This window comes from Pseudorasbora parva, chromosome 14 (genome assembly GCF_024679245.1).
Source record: "Pseudorasbora parva isolate DD20220531a chromosome 14, ASM2467924v1, whole genome shotgun sequence".
NCBI lineage: Eukaryota > Metazoa > Chordata > Actinopteri > Cypriniformes > Gobionidae > Pseudorasbora > Pseudorasbora parva.
The window spans coordinates 30,548,377-30,572,078 of NC_090185.1; the positions used below are offsets into that span (position 1 = coordinate 30,548,377).

General features: G+C 39.3%; 1 protein-coding gene across 2 annotated transcripts in view; it reads left to right on the plus strand.

The window, feature by feature from the left end:
- The window catches only part of pla2g6 (phospholipase A2, group VI (cytosolic, calcium-independent)), a 34,256-nt gene that overhangs the window by 5,815 nt on the left and 4,739 nt on the right, over positions 1 to 23,702 (plus strand). The window contains exons 7-14 of one of the 2 annotated variants that reach the window (XM_067416209.1): positions 5,171 to 5,353; positions 6,054 to 6,162; positions 8,612 to 8,728; positions 11,334 to 11,424; positions 11,507 to 11,670; positions 11,831 to 11,981; positions 13,428 to 13,564; positions 13,994 to 14,148. In XM_067416209.1, the coding sequence (XP_067272310.1) occupies positions 5,171 to 5,353; positions 6,054 to 6,162; positions 8,612 to 8,728; positions 11,334 to 11,424; positions 11,507 to 11,670; positions 11,831 to 11,981; positions 13,428 to 13,564; positions 13,994 to 14,148 (1,107 nt within the window). The remainder of the gene's footprint in view (positions 1 to 5,170; positions 5,354 to 6,053; positions 6,163 to 8,611; positions 8,729 to 11,333; positions 11,425 to 11,506; positions 11,671 to 11,830; positions 11,982 to 13,427; positions 13,565 to 13,993; positions 14,149 to 23,702) is intronic. The other variant, XM_067416210.1, reaches the window with a different exon arrangement.

The following is a 23,702-nucleotide window of genomic DNA, read 5'->3' on the forward strand; positions in this document are numbered from 1 at the left end:
AGTGCGGTTCGTTTGAATGAGTGTGAACTAGGGCTGTCCCCGACTAGGGATTTAGACATTCAAATCAGAATTGTCGAATCTTTCTATGGTCGACTGATAGTCGAATCATTGTGTGTGTGAATGGGTTGGGTGGGGCACGACACTAGTCAGCAGGAGATTAAAACTATTTTTATTTTCCTTTACACACGACACACAGCAACAACTTTTAATAAAGGGACCAGAACTGCCTGCCAACTGACAGACGAACTCACTGCCATATGAACCCTTATGCGCACCAAACAAGCGGACAAAGACCGCTGAAAAGATGGGTCTCGGTCCGCTTGGAAACGAACTCTGGTGCGATTGGACTGAAATATGAACGCAACACAGACCAAAGACATATAATCGAACTAAAAACAGGACATGATGTCACAAGATGCGACCTTAAAAAGGACAGAATGCTTAAGCACACCTGTTTTTTCTGGTCATAGTGGTGATGTTGCACATCGGTACAGGCTTCAGAACCGCATCTTCTTGCAGCAGATCTTCGTTTGTGTGTGGCGGAGGGATTCCTGCCGCTGTTTTGACCCCTTTACACATTTTACCAGCTCTTCATAAGTTCTCAGTTGGTCAGTATCACATCATATGTAGCTACACACACAACGAGTGCATTTAGCTGCACACAGCATTGTTTAGGTTATTCTGTAAGTTCTGATGTGAAATATACGTAATAAAAGCACACCTGTGAACATTTGCCTTTAGGTTCGGTCTCTTTAGGTTCAGTGTTAAAATGCCAACGTGGATGCCAAGCGGAACAGGACTAAGGCCGCGTGTCCACCAAATCGTTTTTTCACGCGGCTGGCTGCCGCATTTAGTTATACAACGCCATGAGTATTTCATGCTCAAGCGCTGAGCATTCACCGTTTTTTACCAGTCGCAGAGAGTTGATGAAGAATGTTCAATTTTGATTAAAACGTAACGCAGCACTCATCACTGTCACTCTTTACCCAGCCGTCCAATCACAGTGGAGGAGGGGCGGGACATATACAACGCCGACCAACTGCCACATTCTGCTTGTAGGACGTCAACAGATGAAAACAAGCAGACTAATAACAGAACAAAATCATTTAAAACAACAGCCAGAACAAATACTTTACATTGTGTCTGCATTTTTATACAGAAATTAACTGTGAAATTGATCATCTGTGAAATTAGATATTAGTAACACTTCCGTGGATATTCCATATCATAACAAGCAAAGAGTTTGTCTGGCTATCACCAGACCAAGCCCAATTTAAGATTGAACATTGGTCTAGGGCAGGGGTCGGCAAGTATATTTGGCCACGGGCCAAAAAAAAGTTTTTGCCACTAGATGGCGGGCCAGAATATCATCAAGGGATAATTAAATAAATAAATAAATAAATAAAAATAACTCAAAAAAATAAAAGAGCATTTGTTTAATGTTTGAGTGTTCTTAACAAACTATGTTTTATTATTTCCACTTTCCATATTGTGAATAATAAATGTATTTTAATTTGCTTGTTACACATGGAACCTCTCACCCTCAGTACAGGAGCTCCTCAGGGCTGTGTTCTCTCCCCTTGGCTATTTTCCCTTTAAACTTCATACTTTAGATCCATGAACACTTAAATAATAAAGTATGCGGACGATACAACCATTGTAGGCCTCATCTCAGACAATGATGAAACACAGTACCGCATGGTGGTGGACCAAGCTGTAAATTGGTGTTCGAACAATGACCTCCAGCTCAACACAGCCAAAACCCAGGAATTCATTGTTGACTTTAGACGTAGGCCATTTCCTAAAACACCAATACAAATAAATGGCAATTCAATCACCATCACTGACTCCTTCAAATTCCTAGGAACACACATTAGCAATAACCTGAAGAGGAAAACTAACACTAATTAAATCATTGCAAAGGCTCAACAAAGACTTTACTTCCTCGGACAGCTTAAAAATTACCGGATCAGACACAAGCTCCTTGTTCTGTTCTATTCCGCTATCATTGAGTCCATCATTACATCATCAATAACAGTGTGGTATGGTAGCACAGATAAAAAGAGAAATCTACACCAGACTGTCAACAAAGCATCCCAGATCATAGGGAAACCACTGCCTTCAGTCGATTCCCTCTATACATATCGGACTGTTCAGCGGGCAAAATAAAATCATCTCTGACACCTCACATCCAGCGAACCACCTTTTTGAGCTCCTTCCTTCAGGGAGGCGCTACAGGTCACTATCTACCAAGACCAAACCCTTCACAAACAGCTTTTTCCCCATAGCCAGCAGGACTCTGAACTCCTCTCTTTAGTTTAGTTTTTCCTCTCATACACTACGCATGATCATATCCCCACTACATGTTGTATTGTTACTTGTTGTGAAGTGTATTGTCTATTTGTTGTTTGTAATGAATGATGATGTAGAGCTTAAACATACTGTACCGAAAAAAAATTCCACCGGCATTGTCGTGTGGCTAAATAAACAATCTAATCATCTAATCTATTGTAATAATTATTTGACGTCACGTATAGCATACTTTTACGCTCAGAATTATTCCGTGGCATCCTCACGTAGTAAACTGCATTTTAAGGCTAAACGATTATCGAGTGATGTTAACATTTAAGATAGCACCATCACAGAGTCTAAAGGGGAAAGTTAACAGCGAAAACAGGGCATAAAAAGAAGAATGGAAGACATTGTGGATGCATCCTACCTGGTTTTGTAAATGCAAAACTGGTGTGCCTAATCTGCTACGAAGTTGTCATTGTTTGTAAAGAATATAGTCTAATATCAGATGGCACCACGAGACCAAGCATGGCACCTTTTTTGCTGGTTCTTGCCAATATTTTTTGACAAAAAGGAAGCTGAATTTGAGTTGTTATTGTTCACGTGTTGTGCTGAGGCCCTATAGGCAAACGTTTCAATGGTTCACTGTTTGTTTTATCATCATACCACACAATTCATGACGGCTCTTTTAGAGGCGTGTCTAGCGATCTGCTTCACAGACTCTTAAAAGTCTTTGAGAACTTTTCAAATTGAAAGCTCTCAATTTATCTCAAAATAAAACATTGCTGCTAAAACGTTGCCGTATTTTTTAAAGGCAAAATCACTAAAGGCAAAATTGCATGCAAGTGAACACTGATATAGTTAGATTCACGCTGCCCGCTCTGAGTGGGGTTTGAACTCGGGTTTTTCCGCATGGGAGCCTGATGCTCTAACAATGAGGCTATACCAGAGGTGGACAAAGTATACAACTCTATTACTTGAGTAAAAGTAAAAGTACTACTGGTCAAATATTACTCCGTTACAAGTGAAAGTTGTAAAAATAGATATTTACTCAAGTAAAAGGACAGAAGTAGTTGTTTTCAAAAGTACTTAAGTATCAAAAGTAAATTTTCTTTTTTATGACAATGCATTATTTTATTATTGTTGTATAAATGCACACTGTCATCATGGTTTAAGTCATTCAGTGATGCTCCATCTGACGTACTACCATACAACTAACTAAAACTCATTTAAATACTTTTATTATAAGTTACAAAGCTCTTTATAAAGCTGCTGTCACTTTAAGGCTGAATGCACGGATCCAATACACTGATACACTTCTGATATTCTCCTTTCCTCTTCTCTTTCTCCCAGATGTTTATATTGTTAATATTTTATAAGACATACACCAAGTGTATGCCAACTAAACTAATCTTGATTTTTTTTAAAAACTGAAACATACTTTCAAAGAATGGCTATGGGTGCACACACTGTGAGTGGTCTTCTTCCATTTTGCTATGAACTGATCAGTGTTCAAAAAAGGTTGGGAAAATGTATATGACCCTATAAGAGTGATTCCTGACAGACTGTCTGAAACAACAACACCCAAAAAACTTTTAAAGAAGGAAAAAAATCATCCACCGACTTTCAGAGCTGCTACAGAAACGACTTTCGACCTTGATAGAAATGTAGTGGAGTAAAAAGTACGATATGTGTCTTTCAAATGTAGTGAAGTAAAAGTATCCAGAAAAAATTATACTCCAGTAAAGTACTTAGTTGCTGTCCACCTCTGGGCTATACTGTATGTTATATATTTTTGCATTAGCCACTAGACGAAGCGACCGTATATTGAAATGACGGGAGTTTATCTGCACATTTCTCATTTGCTCGCCTCCGTTACACTGACAGATGTATTTCAGAACCAGCCATGATCAAAAAAATCTGCCAGTTTCGGCAGATGCGGGCGCGGGCCAGATATTATCGCTGGCAGGCCACTTTTGGCCCGCGGGCTGCCAGTTGCCGACCACTGGTCTAGGGAGTCTGCTCTGCACAAGAGGCGTGATAAACGAGCATAGTTCAAATGACTGAATGCAATTGGATAGTCCTCCAGGTGCATGAGCCAGTCTGTGATTGGTTCCTGGAAAAGTGTAACAGCAGCAGCAGTAGAAATTAATGGACGGGTTTTCAGACTCGTGAGTTCCAGAGTTGCAGGGCGGAATCAAGATCAGGCTGGGTTTACCCAGTCTAGCAAAGAGTCTCAACTGCTCTCAAGCGCCTGGACCAAACACACCAACCAAACTACAAGTGTGAACACAAACCTTAAATGCATCATTTTCTTTTTGGTCTGGACCAAAAGAACCAAACTAAACATGTAAACACACCCTTACTTGTGGAATGATCTGCATTCTAGTCTTGCATAGCCAGACCTTCAGACTGACGGCAGAAGGTCTGGACTCCATCACAGCTTTCATTGGTCGAGGACCATTCAAGCAGATGTCTGAACAACATGTGACGCAGCCAATCACAGTTAGTTTGTCCCGTGTCATGTTTAGGGGCGTGAAATATAAAGCCAACGTCCGTACAATAACAGACAAACTTACTGCAAAAGATGGCACTGTGAACTCCACATAGTAGCGTTTAGTCGATCCTAACAGGCACTTATTGTCACAGTTTTAAACACAATGTTTTTCTTCTTCCACGAGGGGGTTTGGCGCTACGACAGCTTTGTTTTTAGGTGTACCGCTAAAGAGCGAGACACACCGGAAATCCTGTAGAATTCCACCAATCAAATGACGACGTCTAAACTCCTGAAGTGTTTCCTTTTTGTGTGCCTTCTGAATCAGACGTTCAGCCAACATCTGAATATCAGTGTTCTGACCATCCTGCGTTTTCTCTCTAGATGAGCCGTGTACTGCTGGACCGAGGCTGTAACATCAACTATCTGAGTAAGACCGGAGAGAGTCCGTTACACATCCTGACCAAGAGGGGGCGCTTTGAGGCCGCAATGACTCTGCTGACCCATGGAGCCGACCCCAACATTAAGGGCCAGGATGGAAACACAGCACTGCACCTCGCCATGAAGGTATGAGAGAGAATTCATAAAGCCTGCCAAGAACATGTCTAGCTCATATTACACCCCGGTATGTGTTAAAAAAATGTAATGTCAAATATGTATGCATCATTATAGTACTTGTTGTGCTGCCTTTATGCAGTTTTTAATACATTATATTACAATGATAACTAATAAATAATATTTCTTTATTGTTATTAAATAACAATTAAACATACAATTAATTTATTGAAACTAGCAAAAATGCCAACATTGTTTTTTTACAATATTTAAAATAATCTAGTACAAACAGTGTTACTTCAGTACTATTTATATACTATTATTATGGTATTTATATGTTATATATTTTGAAGTAGCTTTTATTTTAATATTTTCAGTCTTTTGATTATCTTTTATTTATTATAATTTTTTATATGTTATTTCTTTTTTATATTCTCAATAAAATCAGATTTTTTTTCAGTTAGACAAATTTACATTTGTCATCTAGAATTTGGAATTTATTTGAGCTTCTTTAATGAAGAAAAATTATTTATAGTTTTAGTTATAAACCAACAGTGTGTACACAAATTCTTTGCAAAACAATTCGAAGCTCTTATATTTCAAAAGGTAGCGCGACCAAACAAATTGACATAATTAACTAGTTTTCTTCTGAAACAATTTTACAGAAAATGTCATGTTTTTTTCTTATATGCCGTGTCCTCTGGGCCCACAGTTGGACCACATGGACCTGATCAAGGCTCTCATGGTGTTTGGAGCAGATGTCGAGGTTCACAACGACCTGGGAGAGACGCCGGGACTCATCGCCGCCCGTACCAGCAAGGGTGAGAGAGAGAGATAGAGTGATATAGAGAGATGCTATCAGAGGTCTGTTTGAGACTGAAGGCTAGCAGAATCGTCTCCAATGTGTTCAAGCTCTTTCGATTTGTAGTTGCACAGTTTCCAGAGCCCTTTATGTAAGTGTGTTGCATGACATCAGTGTTTGCATGCAACCATAATATTATCTAACTGTAAACTACCATACATTGTGTTGATATGCATATGTATATATAACTGTGCAATGGCACAATGCAATTTTATGTAAAGATCATTGTTGACGCACTAATGATTTGCTTTTGTTTTTGCCTTAAAGGTGAAGTGTTTATTTTCTCAGCCAATCGTACCACGTGTCATGTTTCGGAAGGCACAGGGACTATATTTTTTCAGTTTTTATTTATTTATTTCATCAATTAAAATAAAAAAGAAATGCTTTAAAATGTATTTATTTAGCATAAAAAAGTTAATTTATGGATTTATTTAAAATATTATATATATATATGGTGCAGGCCACAAGTGTGGACACATTACTATTTGTAATGTTTTTGAAAGAAGTTTCTTCTGCTCATCAAGCCTGTATTTATTTGAACAAAAATACAGAATTTATTTTAATTATTTTAAAATAATTGGTTTTCAATTTATTATACTTTAAATGATCATTTATTTCTGTGATCAAAGCTGAATTTTCAGCATCATTCCTCCAGTCTTCAGTGTCACATGATCCTGCAGAAATCATTCTCATATGAGGATTCATTATTAAAGTTGGAAACAGTTCTGCTGCTTAATATTTTTTCATAACCTCTGAAAAACTTTTTTATAATACTTTGATGAATAAAAAAATAAAAAAAATAAAAAAGCAAATGTTTTAAAAATGGAAATATTTAGTATCATCAATATACACTACTGGTCAGTAATTTGGGGTCAGTCATTTTGTTTCTTTCTTTTTTTTTAAATAAATCAATAATTTTATTCAGCAAGGATGTCTTAAATTGATAAAAATTTATAGTAAATAAGATTTATATTATTTGGAAATTTTATTTTGAATAAATGCAGTTCTTTTGAACCTTTTATTGATCAAATATATAAGGCAGCAGAACTGTTTCCAGCACTCATAATAAATCAGAATATGAGAATGATTTCTGAAGGATCATGATCAATGAAGACTGGAGGAACGATCCTGAATATTCAGCTTTGCATCACAGAAATAAATGATCATTTAAAGTATAATAAATTGTATAATAAAAAAGAATAATCTCCCCCTCAAGCCATTCTAGCTGTATATGACATTCTTCTTTCAGATGAATACAATGAGGGTTATATTAAAAACTGTTCTGTCTAATCCAAGTTTTATAATGGCAGTGAATGGCAGCCCAAAATTTGAAGCCCAAAAAAGTGCATCCATCCATTATAAAAGTAATCCACGTGGCTCTGGTTGTTTAATAAAGGCCTTCTGAAGCGAAACGATGGGTTATTGTACGAAAAAAATCCATATTATACAAATATCCGGCAGACTGCCTTCCATATTCAACCTATGAAGAAAGGGTAATGCCTATGCATTACACTTGACGTATTAAAGACGTATGCTACATCCGACAGCATTGCCGCGCCAGTTATGTTTTTTTTGTAAGTTGAATACGGAAGGTGGTGCACTGGAATCTAGATATTTTACTTTATAACGTGTTAAATATGGGTATTTTTCTCGCAAAAACCCATCGATTTGCATTTTTTCATGTGAAAATGTTAGGACACGCTATTGAAATTTATTTTTTGTGATTCAAGACATAAAAAAATAATATAATCTGGTCCTTGGTTGGTCTTAATTTGGAAGATAAAACCTCAGATGAACAACAACACTTGACACATCACCCTGTGTCATTATTTATTTAGTAAAAATAAAGCCAAAATGAAAAAGCCATGGTTGGCAAAGTTAGCACACCCTCATTCAATAGCCTGTAGATCCACTTCTAGCAGCAATAACTTGATAAAGTATGTCCTGATACAGAAAACCATGGAATTCAATAAGGTGTCCTGACATTTTCACATGACTACAACTCCGATTGTATTCGTCTGAAAGAAGAATGTCATACACACCTAGGTTGGCTTGAGGGTGAGTAAATAATAGGGTAATTTTAACTTTTGGGTGAACTGTCCCTTTAAGGGGAAAAATATGTTCAGCATCATAAGGAATCTAGAGTAGCTATTCTCTGGAAAAACCAGCCGAAGCTGTCGGTCCTGATGTTTTGACTGGCTATAGTAATTGTTGTGAGATTATCGCCACAAACCATGTGACGCTTGCGTGTCATGATGGTTTTTGAACATCTCTGTGCTTAACTACAAGAATGATTCATTCTCATTCATGCATTCAGTCAGTCAACACATACTCTTCCTTTCTTTCTTTCTTCCGTGTGCATGGTGTGGGTGTGGCCGCATGTGTCTAATCCTGCGCTTATACTGAAGGGCCCAACCGTAAGGTGCTCTTGAACATGCTGTGTAGTGTAGGGGCCGAACGGTGTCACCCCCCTTCCCTCGACAGCCCTATCCCCAGCATCAACAAAGCTCCGCCTCCTGGCATAGGTAAAGCCCTGCCTCCAAACTTCAGATACCCTGGCAATATCTTTCACCTCTGTCCCTCAGTTGTCTTCTGGACATTTTATGTTCTTACTAACTGAAATGCAACCTGATGAGTGGTCGATTTTGGCTACTTGTATAACTGTTCCTCATATAAAGAGCAGTGAAGACTTAATAGTTTGGGCGTAGCATTTTGCTAAGCTAACAATGTGATACTCTTAAAGGCATAGTTATGCCGCCTTCACGTGCTATCGGAAATTTGATAATTCCCACTTCTCAAGTTGTGATTTCGAGCTCACCCCATTCAAATTTGGAAATGGGAGGGCGTTCATGTGCAATTTTTACCTAGGAAACTCGTATGTTTGATAATTCTGAGAGCATGTGAATACTGCATTACCCTGAAATGAAAATAAAGCCATCTTTTACTCACCCTGCTGTTGATTCAGTGCCCTATGTCCTCCTGTCTTTTGCAGGCATCAAAAGTAGATTTTTTAAAAATAGTCTTGCACGCGCTCCTATATATAATGGCAGTAAATAGCGACCAGGCTGAAACATTACAAAAATGATTCAAAAATGTCACGCAATGAAACCGTGAGACGCGAGCCATATATTGAAAGTATTCAGGAGGCGTACTATAAGGTTTTGTGAGAAAGAAACCGTATTATTCAGTCAAAATACTGAGCTCGGCTGTTACTCTGTGCTCGTTCCTGTGAGTGCGTCCGAGTTATCAGCAGCCACTCACGCAGTGTTGTCATGACAACCAGTACACAGCATTCACTTCAGCAGGTTTACCTTATAATTAGTATTATTGTATTATTTCTTATCACATACCTTTACATAAAAGTTGAGAGTCACTTTTGTTTCTATTAAGCCTGATGTATCAAAATGGTGCGTGCGTGTGCTTATCCTGGGTGCCATGACAACAGTGCGGCTGCTGAGGGCTGGTACGCACTCACAGGAGAAACGGCAGAGCTCAGTGTTTTCGGTTTCTTTCTCGCAAAGCTTTATACAAACCCGATTCCAAATAAGTTGGGACACTGTACAAATAGTAAATATAAAAGTAATGCAATAATTTACAAATCTCATAAACTTATATTTTATTCACAATAGAATATAGATAACAAATCAAATGTTGAAAGTGAGACATTTTGAAATATCATGCCAAATATTGGGGATCCGGGTACTGAACGGGCCAGCCTGTAGTCCAGATTTTTCACACATAGAAAACATTTGGTGCATCATAAAGAGGAAGATGTGACAAAGAAGACCTAAGACAGATGAGCAACTAGAAGCCTGTTTTAGACAAGAATGGGACAACATTCCTATTACTAAACTTAAGCAACTTGTTTGCAGACGTTACAGACGTTTGCAGACTGTTATAATAAGAAGAGAGGATGCCACACAGTGGTAAACATGGCCTCGTCCCAACTTTTTGAGATGTGTTGAAGCCATGCAAATTAAAATCAACTTATTTTTCCCTTAAATTTTTTCATGTTCTCAGTTTAAACATTTGATATGTCATCTATGTTGTATTCTGAACAAAATATTGAAATTCTAAACTTCCACACATTCCATTCTGTTTTTATTCACAATCTGTACAGTGTCCCAACTTTTTTAGAATTGGGTTTGTAGTATGCCTCATGAACACTTTCCATATATGGCTTGCATCTCCCTGTATAATTGTTTTATGTTTTAGCCTGGTTGCTATTTACTGTCATTATATGGAGGAGCATTTTTTTGTTTTTTTAATTTTGCTTTTGATGTCTGGAAAAAAAGACAGAAGGACACATGGCATTGAATCATCAACAGGGTGAGTAAAAGATGGCTTTATTTTCATTTCAGGGTAAACTATACCTTTAAAATGAATGAAATAGTAATAAAATAATCAGTAAATACATTTTTTATTGATACAATTTTTTTTTAAATCAACATTTCTCTTGATTCCATCCACCATCTTGGATGCATATTTTTGTTGAACTCATTGCAGAGAATTGTGGGAGTGAATTTTCCACAAAGGATCAAGGTAGAATAAATATGATGCTTACTTTTTGGAAATATTGGTTAATTTCTTTAATGTACAAAAGTGTTTTTTTTTTTTGCAAAAAGGTCTCCACAATATTTTCCTCATTTTTCCCCCCTCCAAACTTTCAGATATTCCTTAAAAATGTATTTCTTAATTTCTGTGCTTCCTGTATTTATAAACCTAATTCTTATATTTGAAGCTTTCTTATGTCCTATAAATTAGATTTGAATATCTAAATGTCCCGTTTGATTAAATCGGATTTGGCAGCAACCGCCATCTTGGAAAGGTCAACATTTTGGATTGAACTCAAGCAATAACTTGACAACCTACTATAATTTCACGCCAACATAAATGCCACGACATTGTGCAGCCTACTGTACAAACTGCGAGACAAAAGAAGCTTGTCTTTCACAGTTGAGAATGCGGTTACATCACTTGGATGTCTTTGCTGATAGAACTTAACCTTTCCAATGTGACGGACATGCTTTTGTTAACAGCGGCATTTAGGTATTGCATATCTAAGATAGAAATAAACCTGCTTACAATTTGGTTCACTTCTCTCAAAACTTGTTTATAATCGGTCCACAGGGTTTGATGACATCATGTATGTGGCGACAGCAGTCACGGCCATGAGTCGAGGATTTCTAGAAGTTGATGGGCTCAAAACAGGAAGCAAGAAGTATGTTACAATAACTTAACATTGGTATAAAAAAACAAGCCTACAAAGAGTTAATCGATCACTTGGTTTTATTTTTCTAAAGAATGGACAGATTGTTGTGTCTTGATGGTGGAGGAATAAAAGGTCTGGTTCTGATCCAGATGCTAATCTCTCTGGAGAAAGAGGCAGGACGGCCCATCAGGGAACTCTTTGACTGGGTGTCTGGGACTAGCACCGGTGGTATACTGGCTCTAGCTATTGTGCACGGTATTTGATTTAGTATATAATATTTATGTTGATTTATAACACTGCATTACCAATCAGGATCCAGGAACAGAATGATCCATTTTGTAATTGTAAAAAAATGTCTTGGTATTAGTATAATTGGATGCATTAGTGTAATTATGTTTATTGTATTCTTGAGCAGGTAAATCGATGGAGTATCTACGCTGTCTGTACTTCAGGATGAAGGAACAGGTGTTTAAAGGTTCTCGACCATATGAGTCTGACCCTCTAGAGGAATTTCTAAAGAACGAGTTTGGAGAAAATACCAAAATGACGGATGTCACACACCCCAGGTACTTATACTTCAGATTTGAGTTTTAACTTAACCAAACGTCCCCCACAAGAACGCCTTAGAAACTTAAATTGCAAGCTATTGTCTTGCAAAAACCCAGAACATCCTATCAACTGACTAACAATGCCCTATCAGCCACCAGAACACCCAATCAATGCCCTATCAGCCACCAGAACACCCAATCAATGCCCTATCAGCCACCAGAACACCCAATCAATGCCCTATCAGCCACCAGAACACCCAATCAATGCCCTATCAGCCACCAGAACACCCAATCAATGCCCTATCAGCCATCAGAACACCCAATCAATGCCCTATCAGCCACCAGAACACCCAATCAATGCCCTATCAGCCACCAGAACACCCAATCAATGCCTTATCAGCCACCAGAACACCCAATCAATGCCCTATCAGCCACCAGAACACCCAATCAATGCCCTATCAGCCACCAGAACACCCAATCAATGCCCTATCAGCCACCAGAACACCCAATCAATGCCCTATCAGCCACCAGAACACCCAATCAATGCCTTATCCGCCACCAGAACACCCAATCAATGCCCTATCAGCCACCAAAACACCCAATCAATGCCCTATCAGCCACCATAACACCCAATCAATGCCCTATCAGCCACCATAACACCCAATCAATGCCCTATCAGCCACCAGAACACCCAATCAATGCCCTATCAGCCACCAGAACACCCAATCAATGCCCTATCAGCCACCAGAACACCCAATCAATGCCATATTAGCCACCAGAACACCCAATCAATGCCCTATCAGCCACCAGAACACCCAAGCAATTCCATATCAGCCACCAGAACACTCAAAACACCATAACAACTGCTTCAAAACCACTCAGAACATCCTAGAAATCCCTTTGCAAAGACCCAGAATAACATGTCAAACACCTAGCAATGCCCTATTAATTTACCAGAACTTCCTAGCTATTCCCCGAGCAAAGACAGAACAGCCTATCAACTACAAGCACTCAAAAAGCCCTTACAAATGCTTAACAACCACCACAACACCTATGCAACCACTCCCCAAAATACCAAGAGCATTTCATCAGCTGCCTCGCCCTAAACTCCCATGCAACTGCTTAGAACTTAGCAATGCCCAATCGCCCCGTCAACTGCCTAGCAACCTAACAAACAAGCAACCAGTACACCCTGACAATGCCCTACTAATGCAACCACCCACATCTCCTTAGAAATGAACCCCCTTGTAATGCTGTAGAAACCATCCAGAACTTCTTAGGGACGACTCGGAACACCCCAGCAACTTTCTAGCAACACTCGAATATTCATTTTTAATAAGCTAGCAACCATCCAGAACTTTTGCGACAACTCGGAACACCCTACCAAATTCCTAACAAAAAATGAGCACACACATTCTTCAGGAAATGCTTGTTTTTAACCCATCTCCTGTCTGTTTCTCTCAGAGTAATGGTGACCAGCGTTTTAGCAGACAGACACCCTGGAGAACTGCATCTGTTTCGCAATTACGACCCACCAGCCCTGCAAAGAGACCCTCCGTACACGTCTACAGCCTCATTTCAACCCCTCACTGTGCCACAGGGTAAATCTCTTGCGTACTTTCTTTTTCGGGATATCGTTACACTAATTATCTTTGTGCCGGTGAAAGCACTCATGCTCCTCTTGTGCTCTTTATGAGCACGTTGACTCTGGGTTTCTTAGTCATCCTCAATATCAAATGATGCGTAAAGCTTGACTGTCGCTGTTTCAGGGTGGGAGGACGAAGATCTTTTGCTAGTAGGATATACTCGACCTCCTAGAAAGCGTAGGAAGGTGACGGATGAAGGTGTGTGTGAGAGAGTGCGTGTGGAATGGAAAGGTCACAGTATGCAAGATGTTTGGTGTTTGTATTGCGCAATCCTACCTCACGTTGGAACTAATCGGTCATTAGTTTGTTTATGGGAGGCCTAATCTTTTACCTGCTTGGTTCTCTTTTATGCTCTCTCGCTCATTCACATTCTCCTTCTCTCAGAGCAATTAGTTTGGCGTGCCGCCCGCTCCAGCGGAGCAGCTCCCACGTATTTTCGACCAATGGGGCGTTTTCTGGATGGAGGGCTGCTGGCCAATAACCCAACGCTAGATGCCATGACAGAAATACACCAGTACAACAAAGCCCTGAAGGCACAGGTCTGATACACACATTCATTAATTTAATTATCTGATTAAAGTCAGAATCTAACTAAACATAAATCGGATTAAGACATGTGGAGTATGCCTATTTTAGTCGCATTATTGGGGAGCATTACAGACATGTACACACCTTAATCTAACTATTAATGTCGTGTCGGAGATTTCGCAGAATTTTATGACAGGACACATAACGTTACGCACAACAGGGAAGTGCAGAGGGGAGGCTTTGTGGGTTCGAGCCTCTGCCTTTTTGAAAATTAATCAAAAGTGCCCCTCTCAACAATCATCGATAATATTGTGGCCAATAAAACAGAATTGGAATTATAATTAATATAACAACGTCTACAAAACAGTAACAAATGGCGGAAAAGTCCCGTTTATCTTTTACGTATCTGTCAGTCTGAAATGTCGTTGCCATAACGCGGTGCTATGGGTGGCGTGTGTTTTGCTTGACTGTTCATTCTGAACACTGCGTCCTCAATATTTAGGGCCCAAGCCCTGAAAGGGCGCAGAGCCCTATTGTTCTTCTAAGGATTATTATTAGGGCCCAAGCCCTGAAAGGGCGCAGAGCCCTATTGTTCTTCTAAGGATTATTATTATTATTATTATTATTATTATTATCTTTTCGCCTTTTGGGCATTTTTGGGGCACTTAACGTGCTCGAAAACTCTTGAAACTTTGCACACGCATCGGAATGCACGGCCAACAGGGTCGGGCAGAGGCCTTTGACCCGGGCGTGGCAGGGGGGCTCAACAGCGCCCCCTTGAAAAACAGGGTCTATATATTAAACACACTTGCACGTACATGTATGAAACTCGGTACACTAATAGATCTCATCAGGCCGAACAACTTCCGCACTCATAGTCATAAGCTTCGCCCAACAGGAAGTGAGCTATAATGGGTTGTTCGGAAAACGCATGCTCTGGAATTTGCGATACTCCTCCTAGACGATTCACCCGATAAGCACCAAACTCGGTCAGCCTGAAGTCAAGACATTGAGGATGCCAAATTGCGAGCAACTTTTTGATATCTCAAACGGTTTTGCCGTGGCGAAGAGACGAATTTATGGCGAGAAAAGGGAAACAGGAAGTGTGTTATAACTTTTGCATACATTAATTCATTTAGATGAAACTTCAGCTGTGTGTTCGTTGTAAGAGGCTGATCACATGGATATGACTTTTGTGAGTCAAAGTTATAGCGCCACCAACTGGCAGCAGGAAGTGTGGCTTTTGTCCAAAGTGGGGGGTTAGTTTTATCTGCAGTCACCAAACTCGGGATATATATTGTACTTTTCGAGCCGGACAACTTTCTAATTTACAGTCATTAGCTCTGACCAACAGGAAGTCAGATAATTTGGTTGGAAGATAATAAGAAGTGGCAAAGCGAGCTCTGAGTTTTTACCTTCTCCTCAAAAGCGATTCATTCAATCTCCTCCAAACTCGGACAACATGAAGTAAATATACAGAAGATGCTAAAATGCGAACGGTTATTGGATATCTCAAACGGTGTTCCCGTAGCAAAAGCCCAAAAAACACAAAATAAGAACACAAGTGCCTGATTCATTAATAAGGCTATACTCCCACCTGCTGGTTATTCTATATAGCACACTGTGGTTTTTTTTTTTTTTTTTTTTTCAACACATGCTCTCCCTTAAATGTCCAGTAGAGGGCAATATTGTATAAGTTTTCAAGCAAAAAAAACTTGCCTCTGTGTGTGTGTGTGTGTGTGAATGGTTTTCTAGCCTGGTGGGGACTTCAACCTGAATGCACAAAGACTCATGGGGACTTCCCAATGGGTACAAAAGCTTATAAATCAAACAGAATGAGTTACTTTGAAAAGGTGAAAATGCAGAAAGTTGTGTGATGGGTAGATTTAGGGGCAGGGGCAGTGTAGGAGGACAGAATTAATGTTTTGTACAGCATAAAAACCATTACGTCTATGGTGAGTCCCCAGAAAGATAGTGAACCAGATATGAGTGTGTGTGTGTGTGTGTGTGTGTGTGTGTGTGTGTGTGTGTGTGTGTGTGTGTGTGTATGTGTGTGTGTGTGTCTGGCTGTGGGTATGTGTTGTGGATGGGGGAATGGGGGAGGGGCTGAGCTGATTTGAGTTACCTGCAGCATACTTCAGCATTACTAGTGTGTGTGTGTGTGTGTGTGTGTGTGTGTGTGTGTGTGTGTGTGTGTGTGTGTGTGTGTGTGTGTGTGTGTGTGTGTGTGTGTGTGTGTGTGTGTGTTTGTGTGTGTGTGTGTGCGCGTGTGTGCGTGTGTGTGTGTGTGTGTGTGTTTTTCTAGCCTGGTGGGGACTTAAACCTGAATGCACACAGACTCATGAGGACTCGTGTCACTGTAGGGACCTAAACTGAGGTCCCAATGGGTACAGAAGCTTATAAATCAGACAGAATGAGTTCTTTTGAAAAGGTGAAAATGCAGAAAGTTGTGTGATGGGTTGGTTTAGGGGTAGGGGCAGTGTAGGAGGACAGAATATATGGAGTGTACAGCATAAAAACCATTACGTCTATGGTGAGTCCCCAAAAAGATAGTGAACCAGACATGAGTGTAAGTGTGTGTGTGTGTGTGTGTGTGTGTGTGTGTGTGTGTGTGTGAGAGAGAGAGAGAGAGAGAGAGAGAGAGAGACACTTTTCTGTCTAAAAAGATTACCTCTCAATGCTTTGGCCTGCATTAAAGGATTAAACATATTATTCTGGGTTTGAATAAAAAAATAAATGTATAAAACAAGTTTATTTGTAGGGCATTGACAATATTGTTTTATATAATTAGTTAAATAATTGTGGTAATACAAATAATTATAATTAAAAAAATATAAATATAAAAAAATTACCCCCCCTCTCCCTCTCTCAGGATCACTCTGTGTGTGTGCGTGTGTGTGTGTGTGTGTGTGTGTGTGTGTGTGTAGGGGGTCTCTCTCACTCTGTGTGTGTGTCACCTTGTCTCTTGTTTTTTCATAATTTAACCCTTTCATTTCATAGGCTATCAGCAATATCTATCACTTTATTGTGAAAAATAAGTAAAACAAAAACATATATTATATCTTTAATTAAATACTGGTCTTCTGAACTTACAAAATTTTGAGCTGCAAAAAATATATTTGCACATAATTGAAAGTGATATCCTAATACTTTTAATTGTTTTCTATAACATGGGCTTTAAAGAAGGTCATGTGCTGTGTTTGCAAAGATAACGTATGACACCTCTTTAACCTAATTATTTATTGATAGAATTCAAATGGATAAAAAAAAAAAAAATTCACATGATTTTATAAAAGTGGCTGTTTATAATAAACTTCCATAAATTATATGCACGCATATTACTCTTACCTGACACTGATATTAAAATCATTGTTGCGGTCTCTGTGATTTGGCTTAATTTATTTTTAAGAGAAGTGTAAGGATAATACAACTTCAGCATTTGGACAGTATTCTGCACTCATTTTGAAATTGACATTTGACATCACCTGACATAAAATTAAAGAATAAAATTTAACTGATCTCAGAGATGTGAGTGTTGTGGTTCCTGGTCATAGCAGCACCAGTTGCTGCAGTTAATGAGGTGAATTCAAATGACTTTGACATAGTCCCTTTATTTATTTTTTCCCATATTAAATGCCTATTGGCCTGCTGTGCACAGTAAAGCTGATGCCACCGGGGTGGCGGTGCCACCGGCTTGGGCCCGTCATCGCTGCTCGCAGCTTTAATTATTATTATTATTATTATTATCTTTTCGCCTTTTGGGCATTTTTGGGGCACTTAACGTGCTCGAAAACTCTTGAAACTTTGCACACGCATCGGAATGCGCGGCCAACAGGGTCTGGCAGAGGCGTTTGACCCGGGCGTGGCAGGGGGGCTCAACAGCGCCCCCTTGAAAAACAGGGTCTATATATTAAACACACTTGCACGTACATGTATGAAACTCGGTACACTTATAGATCTCATCGGGCCAAACAACTTCCGCACTCATAGTCATAAGCTTCGCCCAACAGGAAGTGAGCTATTATGGGTTGTTCGGAAAACGCATGCTCTGGAATTTGCGATACTCCTCCTAGACGATTCACCCGATCAGCACCAAACTCGGTCAGCATGAAGTCAAGACACTGAGGATGCCAAATTGCAAGCAACTTTTTGATACCTCGAACGGTTTGGCCGTGGCGAAGAGACAAATTTATGGCGAGAAAAGGGAAACAGGAAGTGTGTTATAACTTTTGCATACATTAATTCATTTTGATGAAACTTCAGCTGTGTGTTCGTTGTAAGAGGCCGATCACATGGATATGACTTTTGTGAGTCAAAGTTATAGCGCCACCAACTGGCAGCAGGAAGTGTGTCACTTTTGTCCAAAGTGGGGGGGTTAGTTTTATCTACATTCACCAAACTCGGTATATATATTGTACATTTCGAGCCGGACAACTTTCTAATTTACAGTCATTAGCTCTGACCAACAGGAAGTCAGATAATTTGGTTGGAAGATAACAAGAAGTGGCAAAGCGAGCTCTGAGTTTTTACCATCTCCTCAAAAGCGATTCATTCAATCTCCTCCAAACTCGGACAACATGAAGTAAATATACAGAAGATGCTAAAATGCGAACGGTTATTGGATATCTCAAACGGTGGTCCCGTAGCAAAAGCCTAAAAAACACAAAATAAGAACACAAGTGCCTGGTTCACAAATAAGTCTATACTCCCACCTGCTGGTTATTCTATATATCACACTGTGTTTTTTTGTTTTTTTTCAACACTTATGCTCTCACTTAAATGACCAGTAGAGGGCAATATTGTATAAGTTTTCAAGCAAAAAAACCTTACCTCTGTGTGTGTGTGTGTGAATGGTTTTCTAGCCTGGTGGGGACTTAAACCTGAATGTACACAGACTCATGGGGACTTCCCAATGGGTACAAAAGCTTATAAATCAGACAGAATGAGTTCTTTTGAAAAGGTGAAAACGCAGAAAGTTGTGTGATGGGTAGGTTTAGGGGCAGGAGCAGTGTATGAGGACAGAATATATGGTTTGTACAGCATAAAAACCATTACATCTATGGTGAGTCCCCAGAAAAAGATAGTGAACCAGACATGAGTGTGTGTGTGTGAGGGGCAGGGGTGGGGGGGTGAAGGGGGTGTTGTGGATGGGGGGATGGGCTGAGCTGATTTGAGTTGCCTGCAGCATACTTCAGCATTACTACTGTGTGTGTGTGTGTGTGTGTGTGTGTGTGTGTGTGTGTGTGTGTGTGTGTGTGTGTGTGTGTGTGTGCGTGTGTGCGTGTTCTTTTTTCTAGCCTGGTGGGGACTTCAACCTGAATGCACACAAACTCATAGGGACACGTGTCACTGATTTCTACAGTGTGTGTGTGTGTGTGTGTGTGTGTGTGTGTGTGTGTGTGTGTGTGTGTGTGTGTGTGTGTGTGTGTGTGTGTGTGTGTGTGTGCGTGTGTTCTTTTTTCTAGCCTGGTGGGGACTTCAACCTGAATGCACACAGACTCATGGGGACACGTGTCACTGATTTCTACAGTGTGTGTGTGTGTGTGTGTGTGTGTGTGTGTGTGTGTGTGTGTGTGTGTGTGTGTGTGTGTGCGTGTGTTCTTTTTTCTAGCCTGGTGGGGACTTCAACCTGAATGCACACAGACTTATGGGGACACGTGTCACTGATTTCTACAGTGTGTGTGTGTGTGAGCCACTCTTCTGTCTAAAAAGATTACCTCTCAATGCTGTGCTTTGGCCTGCATTAAAGGATAAAACATTTTATTCTGGGTTTGAATAAAAAAATTCATGTATAAAACCAGTTTATTTGTAGGGCATTGACAATATTGTTTTATATAATTAGTTAAATAATTGTGTTAATACAAATAATTATTAATAAAAAATATAAATATAAAAAAAATTACTAACAAAAGAAAAAAACACATTTAATTGTCTTTAAAAAAAAAAGTAGTGTGTGTAACTTAAAAAATGAGAAGATTAATGCCTTATGTTTAAATATAAATATAGAATAACCAGAAGGTGGAAGTGTAGCCTTATTTAGTAACCAGGTTGGATATGTCCTAGGGAACACTGTTTTGAAGATAAAACTATTGTTGTCATTGCAAAACAGTGTTTTCAGACAGTGAAATAAAAACAATGATCTCTCACTGTTTAGATTTTGTGTCTGTCATTCCCCTCCCCCCTCACTCTCCCTCTCTTAGGATCACTGTGTGTGTGTGTGTGTGTGTGTGTGTGTGTGTGTGTGTGTGTGTGTGTGTGTGTGTGTGTGTGTGTGTGTGTGCGTGTGCGTGTGTGTGTGTGTGTGTGTGTGTGTGTGTGTGGAGGGGGTCTCTCTCACTCTGTGTATGTCGCCTTGTTTCTTGTTTTTCATAATTTAACCATTTCATATCATAGGCTATCAGCAATATCTATCACTTTATTGTGAAAAATAAGTTAAAAAAAATGTATTATATATATATATATATATATATATATATATATATATATATATATATATATATATATATATATATATATATATATAACACTGGTCTTCTGAACTTACAATATTTTGAGCTGCAAAAAATACATTTGCACATAATTGAAAGTGATATCCTAATACTTTTAATTGTTTTCTATAACATGGGCTTTAAAGAAGGTCATGTGCTGTGTTTGCAAAGATCACGTATGACACCTCTTTAAACTAATTATTTATTGATAAAATTCAAATGGATAAAAAAAAAAAAATTCACATGATCTTATAAAAGTGGCTGTTTATAATAAACTTCTATAAATTTTATGCACGCATATTACTCTTACCTGACACTGATATTAAAATCATTGTTGCGGTCTCTGTGATTTGGCTTAATTTATTTTTAAGAGAAGTGTAAGGATAATACAACTTCAGCATTTGGACAGTATTCTGCACTCATTTGGAATTGACATTTGACATCATCTGACATAAAATTAATGAATAAAATGTAATTGATCTCAGAGATGTGACTGTTGTGGTTCCTGGTCATAGCAGCACCAGTTGCTGCAGTTAATGAGGTGAATTCAAATGACTTTGACATAGTCCTTTTATTTTTTCCCATATTAAATGCCTATTGGCCTTCTGCGCACAGTTAAGCTGATGCCACCGGGGTGGCGGTGCCACCGGCTTGGGCCCGTCATCGCTGCTCGCAGCTTTAATTTATTTTATTTTTGTTGTAATTATTATGCTGATTGTAAAAGTAAAATACAATAAGTTTGTATCTGTAATCGCGAACCAGATGGGTCATTCAGTGAATGCCTGTGGCTCGACGGCAGGAAAAACAATCCAAACAGTCACGATTTTTAAACCTTTTTCATCATTAATTAAAGCTATTATTCTAAATGTAGGCTGTCAATAAGGAGGAAAGAGGGGCAGTGTCTCTTCAAAAAAACAGAAAGAGACAATACATAATATTACAAAAATAAATGAACGTAAATGTATATAAAACATTATAAAAACGAGCGATTTTTATACTTCTTAATGTAAAGTAACACTGTCCAACAGCGACACCCGCAGGTGAAGTTACAGCGGGTTTCCTGAGCCCATAAAATTAACAGACCTGCCAAAGTCACGCTATGATTGTATGTTGGAGAACAAAGCGTGTCATGGGGACGTAATGACGTGCCATAATCGATCTATGTTCTATCACATGTAAAACGGGAACATGAACGGAGTACTCTAAAAGCAACTCATGTAAACACCTTAATCAGAATATTGTCTTATTTAGAATAAGGTCAATAATTAGATTACTGCTGTCCATGTAAACGTAGTCATTGACTCGCCCTCAAACCATCCTAGGTGTACGTATATGACTTTCTTCTTTCAGATGAACACAATCAGTGTTATATTTAAAGTCCTCATGAAATCAAAATTATATTTGCTTTGTTAGCACATATTACTAGCCTGACAAGCCAGACCCACATCAAGATGTTTGGTCTGGAAACTCACCATTGACGGCTCAATCCGAGGGGCGGGATAAACGGTTGTCTTTCAAACTCCCTCTGCACGCGATAGGATAGCGCTACACCAACCAGAGCAACGAAGGTGAAGCAGAGCTCGCTGACTGATAAAACATTCACCGTATCCGGTCGGCTAAACTCCGAACACATCTTCCCTTTTTAAGAATGACTTCAGTGGCGTTCTTTGTTCTTTTCTCAGAGAAAAGCTTAACTCCAAGTCTTCCAGAATCGCAGTCAAAACTGATTCGAAAGACCACCGCCGTTCGTCAGTTTCTGTGTTTACTAGACAACAGAAGCGTGCAAACGCAATTCGGCCGTCGTCATTATGGCCCCGCCCGCCGACTCTATACACGATGTGATTGGCCCGTCCAGATTCTGAGGAATACAGCTCAGAAGGGTATTGAGAGTTCCTAGACGACACTTGCGGGCAGATTAAATTTGCTGCCGCTAGGGTGCATCTAGATTTCTAGGCTAACATATTACAGGTCTAAGGGTGAACAATTAATCCGTGCAAGTTAATACACAGAAAAAAAATGGTTTGTTCTATTCAATATTCAGTTTCACTTGAAAATACGTCACAGCACTAAAGAAAAGTCAGTTGTTTCTTCCGGTTCACTGGGACTTTAATATCTGGACTCTTCTAAGCTTTAGAATGGGAGTGAATAGTGCCAGAGTTTTTGAATCTATCATCACAAAAGTAATCCAAATGACTCTACTGGGTTAATAAATGCCTTCTTCAAAGTTATGAGTTTTTGTACTGGTTAAAGGGGTGGTTGCATGCGATTTCACTTTTTTAACTTTAGTTAGTGTGTAATGTCGCTGCTTGAGCATAAACAGTATCTGCAAAGTTACAGAGCTGAAAGTTCAATGCAAACAGAGATTTTGTCTTTTAAAGTTACGGCAGTTTATTGCCTACAAAAACGGCTGGTTTGGACTACAACGGTCTTCTTCCCGGGTTGGTGACATCATAAACTCTTGCTAGTCACGCAGATGTGACTTCTGCCCGTAATGGTAAGGGGGCGTGGCCTTAACCTGTGGAGACAGTGGTGTGGAATAAAGGTCAAATATAAGAAAAATACGGCGTTTAAAAACTAAAAAAAGAAGTATTAAGACATGTTATACTGCACCCCATAAACACAACCAAGCCTAGAAAAAAACACGGAACCACCCCTTTAAAACTTCCTGTGTCTGCGTGTAATGTGGGGGTAACGTAAGCTTAGATAAGGATTGACGAACGCAGATGCGCAGAGGATACAGCAAAACAAAATGCCGATCACAAATAATAAAAAGTCTAAAACGAGAAGATTTAAAGAATCCGCCCGAAGTAGACTCTCTTGTGAATGCGTGTACAGCTGTTGCCGGAAGCCAGGGATTTTATAGTTTATAAAGTTTGACATATGGATATTTTTCTTACAAAAACCCATCACTTCACTTCAGAAGGTCTTTATTAATCCCCTGGAGCCGTGTGGAGTACTTTTATAAAGCTTGGGACACACTCAGCAAGAACAAAGAAATTTTTTCGCTTTTTTCGAGGTGGCAAGAACAAGAACAAAGTTCGCTCAGGTCAGTACATTCCATACTTCACGAGAAAAGC